Source organism: Physeter macrocephalus, chromosome 16 (assembly GCF_002837175.3).
Source record: "Physeter macrocephalus isolate SW-GA chromosome 16, ASM283717v5, whole genome shotgun sequence".
NCBI classification, from domain to species: Eukaryota; Metazoa; Chordata; class Mammalia; order Artiodactyla; family Physeteridae; genus Physeter; species Physeter macrocephalus.
Window position 1 is genome coordinate 13,697,418 of NC_041229.1, and position 16,583 is coordinate 13,714,000.

The 16,583-nt window shown below is 45.9% G+C and overlaps 1 protein-coding gene and 1 long non-coding RNA gene across 2 annotated transcripts; one reads left to right on the plus strand and one right to left on the minus strand.

The window, feature by feature from the left end:
• Nucleotides 1-3,434: 3,434 nt before the first annotated feature.
• LOC129391375 (uncharacterized) lies at nucleotides 3,435-16,173 on the minus strand. Its single transcript, XR_008615369.1, has 3 exons — nucleotides 15,915-16,173; nucleotides 15,386-15,440; nucleotides 3,435-4,542 (listed from the first exon to the last, which is right to left on the minus strand). It is a non-coding gene; the product is annotated as an uncharacterized lncRNA (long non-coding RNA).
• On the plus strand, nucleotides 12,102-16,205 carry FOXR1 (forkhead box R1). The gene is made up of 5 exons (XM_028501586.2): nucleotides 12,102-13,725; nucleotides 13,827-14,074; nucleotides 14,316-14,542; nucleotides 15,405-15,643; nucleotides 16,129-16,205. Exons 1-5 carry the CDS (start codon nucleotides 13,605-13,607, stop codon nucleotides 16,155-16,157), a joined length of 864 nt encoding a protein of 287 aa, XP_028357387.1. The 5' UTR covers nucleotides 12,102-13,604; the 3' UTR covers nucleotides 16,158-16,205.
• Nucleotides 16,206-16,583: the final 378 nt, after the last annotated feature.

A 16,583-nucleotide genomic window follows, 5' to 3' on the forward strand; every position in this document is an offset into this window, starting at 1 on the left:
TTCCTCGTAAGTAACATCTCAGGGCCCCAGAGACTTTCCAGGCCCCTCCCACCCCATCCCGCAGCTGCCCCTCCCTATGCTCCCTTAGCTCCTTTGCTTACCTCTATCTTTACACTGAGCCCTTGGCATTTTAAGTGGCTGTTGACTCATCTGCCCGCACCGCTAAACTTTGTGGGTAGCGACTGTGTCCGATTAATTTCTGTATCCTCAGTGCCTGACATAGGAGATGCTTCGTAAAAGTTTTTTTGATGGATGTCTGGATCCCTCCAACGAGTCGTTGGTTGGTTGGGTGAATAAATGGGTGAAGGGCTGGCTGGTTGGATGAATGGATGAGGGGCTAGGCTGGGAGCCTTGGGAAGGATGGGGGCCGCTCCTGACCACACGGCCTCCCTGCTCTCTTCTGACAGGAAGGAAGGCAGAATCTATTGGGCTGGGAATGGCCCGGACAGGGGGCATGGTGGTCATCACGGTGCTGCTCTCTGTAGCCATGTTCCTGCTGGTTCTGGGCTTCATCATCGCCCTGGCACTGGGTGCCCAAAAGTGAGGAGGACAGCACCGGGCAGCAGGCTCCTCTAGGAAGTCCAAGGCACCGTCCATGTCCCCAGCTCAGGGCTCTGCTTTTGCTCCTGTCTCCTCTGCTGAAAAGACTGCCGGCTCCCAGGCCACAGTCGCCAGGCTCTGGCTCCTCTGGTGCCATCACCTCCCCTCCCTGCCCCCTCTCCACTGCAGCCCTTTCCTCCATCTGTCCCCCTCCTTGTCCCCCAAGGCCTCACCTTGGCCCAACACTCCGTATTATTCCCCTCATCCACTCGTGTCAGAATTGGTTTTCCTCCCATTTCACCTCTTTAACCAATCCCTACCCCTGACAGACAGGAATTTTTCCTTCCCTCAGTGAATTTAGTCCCTACAATAAAACCTGATGCCATGTTGCTGTGTGTGTTTCTCTTCAACGGGCTCCACTTTGGGGTGAACCTATAGAATCTATGTCCAGGCTGCAGCTGCTCCCAGGCCTCTCTCTGCCCTGGAACCCCAAAGTTGCTTTTCCCAGGAGGCAGGAAGGGGTGGATGAGATAAGAATCCAAGAGTCAGGGACTTCCCTGGTGGTGCAGTGGTTAAGAATCTTCCTGCCAATGCAGGGGACACGGGTTCGAGCCCTAGTCCGGGAGGATCCCACATGCCGTGGGGCCACTAAGCCTGTGAGCCACAACTACTGAAGCCCGCACGCCTAGAGCCCGTGCTCCGTACAAGAGAAGCCACCGCAATGAGAAGCCCGCGCATCACAATGAAGAGTAGCCCCCGCTGGACACAACTAGAGAAAGCCCCGTGTGCAGCAACGAAGACTCAACACAGCCAAAAATTAATTAATTAATTAAAAATAAAAAAGAATCTAAGAGTCAGCGTTCTCAGACTCACACCTGGGCTGTGGGTTTCGCACCTTCCAGAGCAGGCCACCCAAGCAGGGGCCTGGGGTGGGGGTGAGGCCGAGGCTGGTGCATCACGTGGGGCCCTGAGGGCCTTTGTGGGGACCAGCAGGACAAGGGGAAGCGCTGGGGGAAACAGAGGCTCTGACCAGGAAAAGACGGAGGGCCACCAGGGTGAGACCCAAGGACAGGGTGCTGGGGGCAAGGGGAGTGGAAAATAGGCGAAAGAGTCTCTAGGAGGAGAGAGCAGAAGTGGAAGAACCCTGCCGGAGGAGGCAAGAGTGGTACTGCGGGGTAACGGAGGGAAAAGAGTGGGAGTGTTCATCCTCATTCACTTGTGTCCTCTCCAATATATATTCCTTCTAAGGATCTTTGCCTTGCTCTTAGGGTAAAGACCAAAATCTTTGAGGTGACCTTGAAAGACAGCCCTGGGTCTCTCCCCTAACTGCCCCTCTGGCTCTCACCATGTGCCTTCTAATGTCCTGTGTTTCCTCTTGCCTCAGCGCCTTTGCACAGACTATTCCTTAAGCCCAGGCTGCTCTGAAGACTGCCCCCACGCCCACTCCATTCTATTTGCATAGTTAAGCCAGCTTCCCCAGAGAAGCCTTCTCTGACCTCCACCCCCCATTAGGTTGGGTTCTCCTATCCCATCTTTCATAGCATTACTATGTTTATTATTATGTTTATGTGATTATTCAATTGTCTCCCCACCAGACTTCATGGTGTCTGGGAGTTGTCGCTTTGCTCCCAAGGGCCTATAGTACCTTTGCAGTGCCTGGGACACAGTGGATACTCAATGAATAAGTGAAAGAACAAATGAATTAACAAGCCCCTGAAGAGAAGGCGGGGGCTAGGAAAGTGCCAAAAATTCTGCAAAAACAATAAAAAATGACACAGAGTTAGAAGATGCTGGAACAATGGTCTAATGATCCCTTTCTAGAGTAATCCAGGAGCCCAGGAGAGGGAGGCAATGGAAGAGAAGAACAACAATATCTATTAATTCCATGAACAATAACTTAGCATTTATTATGTGCCAGGTGCTACTGGAGGTGCTAGGAATAAACTGTGAAAACACACTGTTCATCCCTCGTGGAACTTACATGGAATTCAGTGGAAGATACAGATTCCCCAAAATGGGAACAAGTAAATAAATAAAACTGTAATAAGTGCTATGATCGATGAGAGAAGGTGAACCCTGGGACCCTCCTTAGTTTCAGTGGGCCTGACTGAGCTGAGGCCTGGAGTCAAGAGGGAGGGTCAGGGAGAATGGTTCAGGCCCTGCTTCCCACCCTAACTGCACCAGCTGAGGGAGGTTTGGTGCCCGCCCCCTCTTGTATTGTGGGAAGAGCTTCAGACAAGGAGCAAAACTGTGCCGCACATTAGAATCATCCAGGGGGTGTTTCAAAATCCCAACACCCAGGCCATACCCCACACCAGAATCAGAATTACTGGCGGTGGGATCCAGGCATTAGTACTTTTTAAAGATGCCCAGGGGATTCCAATGTACAGCAAAGTTTGGATATTACTGACATAAACATTTTAGAAATTATAAAACGAACATAACATAAAATGTACTATTTTAACCATTTTTAAGTGTACAGGTCAGGGGCATTAAGTACACTTACATTGTACAACCACCACCACTATCTATCTCCAGAACCTCATCAGCCCAAACGGAAATTCTGTACCCATTAAATAATAAGTCCCCATTCCCTCCTCCTCTACCCTTGGCAACCACCGTTCTTTATGTCTCTATAAATTTGGCTATTCTAGATATATAAGTGGAATTGTACAAAATTTGTCCTTTTGTGTCCGGCTTATTTCACTTAGCATAATATTTTCAAAGGTTCATCCATGTTGTAGCATGCATCAGAATTTTATTCTTTTTTAAGGTTAAATAATATTCCACTGTATGTATATACCACCTTCATCCACTGATGGACATTTGGGTTGTTTCCACTTTTAGATATTGTGAATAAGGCTGTCGAACATGGGTATAAAGATGTATGTTCAAATCTCTGATTTCACTTCTTTTGGTTATATACTGAGAAATGAGATGGCTAGATCATATGGTAATTCTACATATTTTTTTTCAATTTTATTTTTTTTTTAGCTGCATTGGGTCTTCACTGCTGTGCACAGGCTTTCTCTAGTTGCGCTGAGTGGAGGGCTACTCTTCATTGCGGTGCACAGGCTTCTCATTGCGGTGGCTTCTCTTGTTGCGGAGCACGGACTCTAGGCATGCAGGTTTTAGCAGTTGCAGCATGTGGGCTCAGTAGTTGTGGCACGTGGGCCCTAGTGTGCACGGACTTCTGGAGTTGTGGTGAGTGGGCTCAGTAGTTGTGGCTCACGGGCTTAGTTGCTCCACAGCATGTGCGATCTTCCTGGACCAGGGATTGAACCTGTGTCCCATGCATTGGCAGACGGATTCTTAACCGTTGCGCCACCAGGGAAGTCCCTATGCTTTTTGGTTTGAGGGCCTGCACCATTTTACATTCCCACCAGTTATTCACAAGGATTCCAATTTCTCCACATCCTAGTCAACAGCTGCTATCTTCTGTGTTTTGTTTATTTTTATAATAGCTGTCCCAATCGATGTGGTAGTATCTCATTGTGGTTTTTATTTGCATTTCTCTAATGTTAATGATATAAAAGCACATCTTTTCATGTGCTTATTGGACATTTGTATTTCTTCTCTGGAGAAATATCTATTCAAGTCCTTTGCCCATTTTTAAACTGTGTTGTTTGGGTTTTTTGATGAGTTGTGAGAGTTCCTTATATATTCTGGATGTTAACCCCTTATCAGAGATATGATTTACATGATATAAACATTCTTAAATGATACACTAATTTTAAAAGGGCTATGGGGGTGGGGTTGGGGGTGTGATGAACTGGGAGATTGGGATTGACATATATACACTAATATGTATAAAATAGATAACTAATAAGAACCTGCCATACAAAAAATAAATAAAATAAAATTCAACAACAACCCAAAAAGGGCTATAGGGGACTTACTTCCCTGGCACTCCAGTGGTTAAGACTCTGTGCTCCCAATGCAGGGGGCATAGGTTCGATCCCTGGTTGGGGAACTAAGATCCCGCATGTCACACAGTATAGCCTAAAAAATAAATAAATAAAAGGAAAAAAAATAAAAATAAATAATAAATAAAAAGGGCTATAAAAGGGTGGATGCATTACAATAACATTTTTTATAAAACAAAAATGAAACACTCGTAAGGAAAAAGATTGGAATAATATACATCAGAATGTAATTAATTATTATCTCTGGTTGATAACAAGAATGATTTTTATTTTATTGTTTTTCTTTGTGCTTTCTATACTTCCAAGTTTTATGCATCAAACATGTATTATTTTTATAATTAGGTAAATTGTCATAAAAGTTATTGTTATTATTGATATTAAAGGTAGAGTCCCAGTAAATTTTTTAAAAGAAAGCTGTTGTTTTCACCATAGTTAAAACAACATTTATTAAGGGTCTCCTGTGCACCAGGTACTACTCTCAAAATTTCTGGTCGGGACTTTCCCGGTGGCTCAGTGGGTAAGAATCCGCCTGCCAGTGCAGGGGACATGGGTTTGAGCCCTGGTCCAGGAAGGTCCCACATGCCACAAAGCAAGTAAGCCCGTGTGCCACAACTACTGAAGCCCGCACGCCTAGAGCCTGTGCTCCGCAACAAGAGAAGCCACTGCAATGAGAAGCCCGCGCACCACAACGAAGAGTAGCCCCCGCTCGCCACAACTAGAGAAAGCCCACGTGCAGAAACGAAGACCCAACAAAGCCAAAGATAAATAAATTAATTTATTTATTAAAAAAAAATCTGGTCTAGTAAACAAGCAACAGGCAACACAGTATAGGGTGGATGAGCTCTGATGGGAAAACCCAGTATGCACAAAGGAACCAGAGGGGGCTGCCTCACCCTCTGGCCAAATCTGAACAATTTAAGAATTAAAACAAATAATTACAGTACTGAATTATGATCCACTCTGTAAAATAAGAATCAATCCTTTGGAAAAAAAAAAAAAAAAAGAATCAATCCTTTGAGTCCATACTGATAACAAATAAACAAAACGAGATAAGGAAAAGCTCTTCTTTACAACAGAATGCCAACTAAATAAATGGAGATGGAATGACTGATTTAGAAAAATCAGGGAATTCCCTGGCGGTCCAGTGGTTAGGACTCAGTGTTTTCGTTATCGTGGCCCCGGGTTCAATCCCTGGTTGGGGAACTAAGATCCCACAGTCAAAAAAAAAAAAAAATCATCATTTCACGCCCATGATAGTAATGATGATTGATTTAGGCAAGAATCGTAAATGGACGCTAGAATCTGTGGGTCCAAACTTGATGAGAAACAGGATTTTAGATCACTTTAAAGTATCTCCCCACAAATTGCTTACTAATTACAAAAGAAAAAAAAAAGGTAACTTCACAGTTGAGAAACATGATGGATACCACAAATGAGACAAACTGACATCATGGGCCTCTTGATGTGATGTACTAAGAAGGAAACAACATCACTTCTCTGGTACTGTTGCCAAAAACGCATAATCGAAGTCTAATTATGAGGAAATTAGGGACATTCTACAAAATAAATGGCCTGTACTCTTCAAAAATGTCAATGTTATGAAAGATTTAAAAGTCTGGTGGGGGGGTGGGGGGATGAATTGGGAGATTGGAATTGACATGTATACACTAATATGTATAAAATAGATAACTAGGGCTTCCCTGGTGGCACAGTGGTTGAGAGTCCGCCTGCCGATGCAGGGGACACGGGTTTGTGCCCCGGTCCGGGAAGATCCCACATGCCACAGACCGGCTAGGCCCGTGAGCCATGGCTGCGGGGCCTGTGTGTCTGGAGCCTGTGCTCCGCAACGGAAGAGGCCACAACAGTGAGAGGCCTGTGTACCGCAAAAAAAAAAAAAAAAAAAAAAAAAGATAACTAATAAGAACCTGCTGTATAAAAAATAAATTCAAAAAATTCAAAAAAAAATTTAAAATAAATAAATAAATAAAAGTCTGAGAAACTGCTCCAGATTAGAGACTAAAGAGACATAAATATTAAATGCCCTGCATGATCCTGAATTGGATTCTAGACCAGAAAACAAATTAAATAAAGGACACTATTGGGACAATTTTTGAAATCTGAATAGAATGTGTATATTAAACATAGTATTGAACCAATGTTAAATTTTGATGATTTTCTTGTTTCTGATTTTCTGGTTATGTAAACCAATATCCATGTTTTTAGGAAATACACACTGAAGTATTTGTGGGTAAAGGAACATGACATCTGCAAATTACTCTCTAACAGTTCAGAAAAAATAATGTATGTCTTACATACATGGAGACAAAAGCAAAAATGTGATGAAATGTTAATAATTGGTATAATTGGTGAGTTACAGGATTTAAGTATACTGGAATTTTTTACAGTATTCTTGGGACTTTTCTGTAAATTTGAAATTATGAAAAACAAAATTTAAATATCACCATTTAAAAAAATAAAATAACAAAAAAATCACCATTTAATCCTATCTCCACCATATACTTACAGATGTAAACTTGGATAAACCATGAAATCTTCCAAACTTCTAGAAAGTAGCTATTAATACCACCACGGGATCATTCTTCAGCGGCAGACTGATTTACTAAATAAAACAAGAGCTTGGTGCAAATGTAGAGGGGAAAGAGGGCATGGGGTGCCTCCCTTCTGGACCCCCAAGGTTCCCAAATGAAAGTGGGCGGGCTTGCAGAAAGACGTGGCAAGGAGCACTCAGTGGAGGCTCCAGAGCAAGGGTGTCAGATGGACTGGGCACACCTGAGCGGGTTCCGACCTAAGTCAATCAGAGCGCGGGTATTTGAGGAAGTGCCTCCTAGGCCTCAGCCTCAGTCTCTACAGACTCTCCCACCCTGTGCCGGCTCTCCCTCCTCTAGCTAATCGTGGACCTGAAGCTCCAACACCTAGACTTCTGGGCCAGCCTCCATGGCCAGGTCCCGGGATTGCTGGACTGGGACATGGGGAACGAGTGCTTTCTGGCCTTCACCACTACGCACCTGCCCTTAGCGGAACAGAACCGTGAGTGTCCGAGAGGAGGGTCGTGGGGGATGGGCGCGCCACGGAGGGTCGGAAGCTCGTGGGCGCGCCGGGCCGGAAGCTCCCCGGCCTTTGACTTGCTCGCCACTCGCCCCCGCGAGCCCCGTGACTATGTCGCGTTTCGGGGCCCCGCGCCCCCTTTGCTGAGCCCCAGAGCTCCCACCCCGCCCCCACTTTTTCCGAGGGGCAATGGAGTCCCCGCCTCGATGGAAAGCCCAGGGAGAGTAGGGGTCCTGCCTGAACACGGCCTTTCAATCCTACCCCACCAGCCCCGGCTAAATCCCAGAACTTTCTAGGCCTCTTCTCCGTCTTTTCTCCGTGGCGCCTACGCCATCGGGCACATTACATTTTCGTTCATTTTTCTCTTAAAATCTTTTTAAAATCGGTTTTGTTCATGGCTGTATCCCCACCTCTTAATACATTGTCTGACACCTAGAGGTGCTCCATATTTGCTGAATGGATAGTTGACCGTTGTCTTTTAAAAACTTTTTTTGTTTGGTCCTCAAGTGTTGAGATTTGAGGTAATCACCTCCTACATTCATGGTACATGATTGCCATCTGTTTGGGCAAAGTACTTGGATTAACTCATTCAATCCCCACCCACTTTTGTCACCTCCCACACTCCCAAGTATCTACCCTAATCCATTTAATGTCTTTAGATAGGTGTATCTTTGAAAACTGTTTAGCATTATTTTGCTTTTATAGGTGACCTTAATTTACATAAACTCATTGCTTTTTTTTTCCTCATTCAAATTGTTTTTGAGTTATTTCAGTTGCTAAATGCAGATCTGGTTCATCATTTCTGATTGCTTGCTGTGTGGTATTCTATCATCTGCATATATTACTTTTGCATTTTAATTCTCCTTACTGATGGAGACAAAACTCCATTGGAACTCTTTGCCACCATAAGTAATGCTGACGAACATTCTTGTATCTTCACTGATTCAAGAAATATTTATTGAGCACCTCCAATTTGCCAGGCACTGTTCTGGACACTCATGTGATACATCATGAACAAAACAGACAAGTCTTCGTGGAGCTGACTTTCTACTGGGGCCACACAGGCAATCCACATTAAAAAAAAAATATATATATATATATATATATATGATATGTTATAAGGTGATAACTGAGATGGGGGGAAAAAAGGACATGGTAAGAGGGCTCAGGAATGGGGGCTGGGAGGTGGTGGCAGCTACAGTTTTAAATAGGGTCATCAAGTTGGTCTTCATTGGGAACATAGTATATAAGGAGGTGAGACAGTGAGCCAGAGGGTACTTAGAGGAAGTTTCCTTTAAAGGCAGAAAGGCAGAAAAAATAGCCAGTGTAGAAGCCCTCAGGAATATGCCCGGAGGAACCGGTAAAGAGGCCAGTGAGGCTGGATCAAAGTAAATAAAGAGGAGAGTTCAGAGGGTGTGGGTCGTGGAGCAGAGATCAGGAAGAGCCGTCTTCTCCTTTGAGGGCGTTAGGGTTGACTCCAAGTAAGATGCAGCATGGTTGAAAGGTTTGGAACAGAGGAGTGACACGATCGCCAGCTTAGTGAGTGACCTGTGCCATTGCATAGTGTGCTTATACTTGGTTTAACGTCCTGCTATCACTGTCTTAAGATTTTTAATAATTTTTGAACAAGGAGGCCCACATTTTCCTTTTGCACTGGGCCCTGCAAATTATGTAGCTGATCCTGAATGATCTATGGTCTGAAAAGATCACTGTGGCTGCTGGGTTGAGGGTACACTGTAAATGTAGAGCGACTGCGGAGCCAGGAGGCTAGTTAGGAGGCTACTGTAGTAATCCAGACAAGAGCTGATGGCAGGCTGCACCACCAGGGTGGTGGCAGAGGATGTGGTGAGAAGGTAGAACCAGGTGGATTCGCTTGATGGACTGGATGTGTGGTGTAAAAAAGAGAGATTAGAGAATGACTCCTCCAGAGTTTTTGGCTGATCAAGTGCAAGGATGGAGTTGTCTTGTAGTGAGATGGGGTAAGCTCCTGATAGGATGTTTAGGAAGGAAAATCAGGAATTCTGTTCTGAACATGCTGAGTTTGAGATATTTTTTAGATATCCAAGTAGAAATGTTGAGTAAGCTGGTGGATATATAAGTCTGCAATTCTGGAGAGAGGTATGCAGATATAAATTTTGAGAGTCTTTGGTACACGCCTGGCCTTTAAGGGGTGAGAATAGAGAAGAACCAAGGATGAGCCTTGGCGGGCATTCCATTCTAAAGAGATTGGAGAGGAGATAAACCAAAAAAAACTGAGGAAATGACCATTAAGAATCAAAACTGGTATTGTGGTTTCCTGGAAACCAAGTGAAGAAAGTGTTTCAAAGAAGGAGTGGTCACAGGGCAGGAACACTGCTGTGAGAGATCAGGTCAGAGGTGGGCTGACTATTGGATTTAGCAAAGCAGAGCCTTGATTATATGGTTTTGGTGGAATGCAGCCTTGATCATAGTGGTTTTGGTGGAGTGGTGGAGAAGAAAGACTGATTGGCAAGGGTTCAAGTGTGGAATGGAGAGGAAGTGGAGACAAAGTACAGGCAATTCTTCTGAGGAGTTCTTCCTCAAAGGAAAGCAAAAATATGGAGTAGTGGCCTGGCACAGAAAGTGGGGAGAAAAGAAGTTCTTGTTTTTAATGAGAGAATTAACAGCATATTTGAATGATGATAATGGTCCAGAGACAGAAATTTATAACAGAAAAGAGAGGAGACAGGAATGCCCTGGCCATCCAATGATTAGGACTTGGCGCTTTCACTGCTCCCTGGTCAGGAAACTAAGATCCCACAAGCCTCCCGAGGCCAAAATAAATTTCAAACACTGTCCTTGAGGAGGTGTGGGGCCACCTGTGTCAGAGAGAGCAGGGGAGGGAGATGGACAGAAGCACTATCCTTTGATCCCACTGAGATCACCCGTCTGTTGATCCCATCACCCTTTCCCTGCTCTCAAAGAGCAGAGTTAGAGAGAATGTCCTCTCTGTAACTAACCTGGAATCCCCCAGTCAAACAGGCTCACTCTCTTGCATATACCATTGACTCCTTTGGCTCTCTATGGCTTTGGAACACTTGCTTGGCCAAACCACAACCCTGATTAAATCCAGCTCTACCAAACAAGTGCTCCAAAGCCATAGATGAATGGATTGGGGTTATCAGTTGGTATCAAAAGAGATGGCTGGAAAGAGGCGGTGGTGCATTTTTACATGGTGCAAAAATGAGGTTATGGAGAGGTTGCAGTTATTGGTTTAGGTTATGACAGTGAGGACTGTCTACATTAGGATGGAAGGCAGAATTTTGGGAGAAGAGTTCAAGAAACTAGAGGCCAGGTTATTAGGATAATCATCTATGTATCTATTGAAATAGCCAAGATTTAAGGCAGGAGTAGCACTAGTGACAGTGAGCCAGGAACCAAATTCCTTTAAATGAGGGGGAGTGGCTGAGAATTTGGTAGATGATGGTAGCAATGAAAATTAGTACATAAATTCTTCTATTAACTTGAATAGACACACCCAGGATTAGACAGTAAATTGCAGTGCTGCCTGATTATTCTTCACCAGCACCAGTTGCTATTCAGAAGTAATAAAGGATCCTATTTCACTGCATCTTTGCCAACACTTGGTATTACCTCTTTTTATAATTCTTGTCAGTTTGATGTAAAGTATTATATCATTCTTTTTTTTTTTTTTTTTTTTTTTTTTTTTGTGGTATGCGGGCCTCCCTCTGTTGTGGCCTCTCCCGTCGCGGATTGCGGAGCACAGGCTCCGGACGCGCAGGCTCAGCGGCCATGGCTCACGGGCCCAGCCGCTCCGCGGCACGTGGGATCCTCCCAGACCGGGGCGCGAACCCGGTTCCCCTGCATTGGCAGGCGGACGCGCAACCACTGCGCCACCAGGGAAGCCCCTATATCATTCTTTTATTGTGTTCCTATTACTAGTAAGGCTGAGCATCTTCAGGTAGCCCCTCCTTCTGAATACTGATTCGTAGCTTTCACCCACGTATAGATTTGTCTTAGCCTTTTATTTTTTGATTTGTAGGAGCTGTCTATCAGAGAATTGAGAGTTCTGGAAATGATTTTTTTTTCTGGTTTATTATCTATTGATTTTTTTTTCCCTTGTGAGTTTTACTGTGCAGAACCTTTCAATCTTTATGTGTTATAATATCTGCATTAAATGTATAGGTTAATTTGAGGATAATTGGCATCTTTATAATATGTATTATATGTCTTTGTTTATTGAAGTCTTTTAGGTCCTTAAGTAGTAAGTACATCTTTTTCACATAAAGGTCCATTCTTTGATGAGTTAACCCCTAGATACATTATAACTTTGGTTGCTATTGTGAACAGCACCTTTTTGAAAAAAAAAAAATTTATTTTCCAGTTTCTTAATGCTGGTATAGAGGAACAGTGGTGATTAGTATGTTGGTCTTATATCCAGCAAACTTGCTGGACTCTTATTGGTTCTAATAATTTATATATCGATTTTGTATGGTTTTCTGTTAATCTGTGTTTTCTTCTGTAAATAATTATAGTTTTGCCTTTTTCTTTCTTATATCTCTTACTACTTTTTCCTTTTTAGAATACTGTGTTGAACATTAACAATGTAATGGGCATCCTTTCTAATTACTGAGCTCTCTAATAAGTATATCATCATTTTCCAGACAAAAACCTAGATTCATCTGTAATATGATGACACTCATGGGGACAATGAGGGGGACAAAAATAATTCCCCCTAACTGGACCAGAAGCCAGCTTCATGTCGAGCAGCTAGCTCTAATATATACCTGATTTACTCTGAGCCCACCATGTATTCATTCATCCAGTTAAGTTGAGCTCCTCCCGTGTGCCAGGCAGTGAAGGAGACAGACCTGGAGATAGACACTAAGCAGGTAATTACAATAAAATGTGTGCTATGGGAGTGTTTGGACAGGTAGTCAGAGAAGGCCTGCTTTAGAAAGATGTTTAAACAGAGACCTGATGGGTAAGTAGCAATTAACCAGGCAAGCAGGAAGAGGGAAGAGTGTTTCCAGCAAAGGGAACAGCTTATGGGAAGGCAGAGGATCTAGATGTGGTCTGTTGGAGATGGGTGGAGAGCCTGGGAGGAATGACTCAACGCTGATGAGGAGCCAGGGCCCTGTAGACGATCAGGAATTTAGAATTGGCCCAAAGGCAATGGAAAGCCATCGAAAGGTTTTACACTGAAGGGTGGCATGATTGGATTAACATTTTGGGAAGATCACTCAAACTGGAATACGGTAAGTTAAAGAAAAGAAGATAAACAGACCTTTTAGGTTATAGGCTTGGACTAGGATGGTAGAACTTGGTGATTGATTGGGTGTGGCTGTACGGGAAAGAGGAGTCAAGGATGATTTCCACTCACGGACACAGAAAACAAACTTATGGTTACCAAAGGGGAATGGGGGGGGCGTGGGGGGGATAAATTAGGAGTTTGGGATTAACAGATACACACTACTGTACATAAAATAGATAACCAACAAGGGCCTACTGTAGAGCACAGGTAACTATGTTCAATATCTTGTAATAACCTACAATGGAAAAGAATCTGAAAAAGAATATGTGTATATATATGCTTGTGTGTGTGTGTGTGTGTATAAAACTGAATCGCTTTGCTGTACACCTGAAACGAACACATTGTAAGTCAACTATACTTCAATTAAAAAATTGAGAAAAAAAAAAAAGAATGATTTCCAGGTATCTAGCCTGGACAGCTGGTTAGATGGTGCCGTATGCTGAAACAAGGACTGCAAGAGCAAGAGCAGGAAAATGGAGTTGAGTTTTAGATGTTGTTCAAATGCCTGGGGGTTATCCCATGGGCAGTTCTAGTTAAGGGCTAGCAGAGAAGTCTGGGCTAGAGATAAAGATTTGTAAGCCTTGAGTTTATAGATGGTGACTGACTAAAGTAACAGGTATTAATGAGATGGTTTAGGGGCCATAATGTGGGGTGAGAAGAGAAGAATGCAGAGGAGAATGAAAAGGTCAGAGAGGTAAGGGGAAACCAGTAGAATATGGCATCATAACTTCCCAGGCAGGGCCCATAGCCACCTCCCAGGGAAGCTTCAAGGGGCCAAAATGAAAATCCTAGGATGTTTTGACTCTCTTCTTTTCTTTTTGCTAGTTGCCAGATATAAACTCCGAATAGTTGAGCCACCAAAACTACCTCTGGAAAAAAAACCGAACCCTGATAAAGATGGTGAGTAGATGGGAGTGAGTTCTCTGACATGGCCCTGTGGCCTGGGCGGGACACCCCAAGCCCATGACCTATGGCCCGCAATCTCCTTTTTCTCTGCACAGGTCCAGATTTCGAGCCCAACCTGTGGATGTGGGTAGACCCCAACATCGTGTTCCCCCCTGGAGAGCTGGAGGTCCCAGAACCCAGTAAGGGGAAGAATCTGACAAGCGTAGTCCCTTCCCCTCAGCCACCCCCAAAAGAAGACGACTTTGCCAAATGCCCACAGGCCACAGTGGTGGAGTCGCCATCACTTTCTGGAGACCAGTATCCCCCTCGGAAGTGGTTTGCCTCTTCCCCCAGCAACTGGGAGGTAGGGATTTCTGGGGTGTGGGTTGGACTTGGGATGTAGGCAGGGTGGGCACGGGGATGATGCAGCAGAGAGTTCTGTTTTCTTAGGGTTAACGAAGGGTTAATGGGTTCAGAAATTAGCTGTGCCCCTGGGTTGGGGAGAAGCCCAGATGGTGGCCCTAGACCACCACCCCTTCCTGCCACTGCACCCCTGGAGTAGAGGCCGTGGAGTCAGGACCAGTTCCTACTCTGTGCTCCTCTAGCTCACAGAAGAGGAGGAGGCTGAGGACCAGGATGACAGCTCCTCTGTGGCTCTCCCGTCCCCTCACAAAAGGGCCCCCCTCCAGAGTCGGAGGCTTCGGCAAGCCAACAGCCAGGAGGGGGGGCTGTGGTCCCGGCCCCCTCTCAATTACTTCCACCTAATTGCACTGGCATTAAGAAACAGTTCCCCCTGTGGCCTCAACGTGCAACAGATCTACAGTTTCACTCGGTATGTGCGGGGGGTGGGGGTGGGGCCCTGTGAGGAGGGCGAAGGGAGGGGGCAGGGCCCTGCTCTTATACCTTCCAGGCCCTGGGCTGCTGCTTCAGTTCCCCCATCTGGGTCTGAGACGATACTTCTCCTTTCCCAGGCACTGGTTCTGGGTTGCCCCCGACTGTGTGTCCACACCTCACATAGACAGGAAGATAGCCACCCCACCCCCTTTCACATCTAAGAAACTCCAACCTTTTTATACCTTAGTTCCTTAACACATAAAATCACCCGGGTCATAAATTCTCCCATCTTCCCTCTCAAGAATACCCAGTATAAAATCTGGTTTCCCCAACAGTTTCTCACATGCTTTCCCTTTGGACTCAACTTCCTGGCACAGCCTGTTCCCCAAGGAGCCGGGGAAGCCGGGCTGAGAAGGGATTTACGTTGAGCTTTGAGAGTCGGGTACCCATGAGTATGACGAGTTTCTCGGAACTTTTCCCTCTATTATCAGAAGAGTCGCAGAGTATTAATCCTCAAGAGGCATCCTCCTTGACCAGGATTCCTCTGACAGGAGCTTGTTGGCCTGATTTCTGCTCTGTTCCTGTTGCAAGTCAAACTCCTGAGCCCTCGGAGGGAGGGAGGAAAGCGAGCCGGGGAGTGGGGGCTTTGAACTGAGTCTATAAGGTGAGGCTCTGCACAAGCACTGCGCCAGGTGGAGGTCTGACACATGCTTAGTCGGCAGAGTGCGTCGTGGGCCAGCTTGCCCTTCTCCGACGTGAGAGAAGGGCCGAGGCTCCTGGCCCCGGGGGAGAACATTCTCCAGGGTAAGGCATCTCCCAGAGAGACCACACCTCTCCTTACCATTCCTCCCTGTCTGCAGACAACATTTCCCCTTTTTCCGGACGGCTCCTGAAGGCTGGAAGAATACCGTGCGTCACAATCTCTGTTTCCGAGACAGCTTTGAGAAAGTGCCGGTCAGCATGCAGGGTGGCGCCAGCACACGGTCCCGATCCTGCCTCTGGAAGTTGACCGACGAGGGACACCGTCGCTTTGCAGAGGAGGCCCGCGCCTTGGCCTCCACTAAGCTGGAAACTATCCAACAGTGCATGAGCCAGCCAGGTGTGAGGGCTTGTCACACGTGGGACCGAGGGGAGGGGCCCTGAAGATCCTGACCCAAGGCCGAGCGTGCAGGGAAGGAGCCAGGGCCACACAGCGGTGGGGGGTGGGCGGGCGGGGGGGGGTGGCACCTCCTGTAGGAAGGGGAGAGGACAGCAGTGTTCTGAGACCCTGGGGTGGTGCCTGCCTCAGGGGTCCCCCCACGCATAAGCACGGAACCTGAGGTGCTGGGAGTTGATGGAGAAACAGCTAAGGTGCAGCTGGCCCTACTCACAGCCCCGCAGCCTGGGGAAGTGGTAACCACAACAGTGTGAGAAGCATGGTATAAGAGGTTCTCTGCAAAGGAGGCTTTTTCTTCTCCTGGAAACCAGGTGGCATTTGGGCCTTGAGAGAGGAAAAGTAGATTATTTGCCATGATAGAGCTTTCCAGGCTTAGGGAACAGTGTCTGCAAACGGCAGATAGATCCCTTTGACTTCTTTCCTTACAGATGTGATGCCCTCCCTCTTCGACCTTTAGTTCCACAAACCAACCGTCCGCCCATGCCTTATTAAAGTTATCTGCAGCACCCTGGTGTGTGCGTGGTCTGAGGATGGGGCAGGGGTGGGGGCGGAGGCGAGCTCTGAGGTTGGAAATCGGATGCCCTCAGAGCTGATGGGTGGGGCAGTAGCCTGGTGCACAGCAAAGGGAGCCCATACTCTTCTTTCTTCAAAGGAAGAAAACACTCAACCCTCTTTAGGGTCCCATTTTTCTTGGGAGATGCTAGCATAAAGCAGCCAGGCCTGCAAAAGGCCCCCCCAAATCACCACCCACTCATAGGAGTGGATGTAATCAGCTGGGGACAAAGAGGAGAGGCCTAGGGAAACACATCATCTATGGAACAGTTGAAGGAAAGACCCTTATAGGAGGCCATGAAGGAGCAGTGAGAAAGGTGAAAGGAAAGAA

Bases quoted from the DNA above. Each gene is read 5' to 3' on its own strand.
- FOXR1 (XM_028501586.2), top strand. From the start codon at position 13,605: ATGAAAATCCTAGGATGTTTTGACTCTCTTCTTTTCTTTTTGCTAGTT. The intron at 14,075-14,315 runs GTAGGGATTTCT...GTGCTCCTCTAG, and splicing joins CTTCCCCCAGCAACTGGGAG to CTCACAGAAGAGGAGGAGGC. The intron at 14,543-15,404 runs GTATGTGCGGGG...CCCTGTCTGCAG, and splicing joins CAGATCTACAGTTTCACTCG to ACAACATTTCCCCTTTTTCC.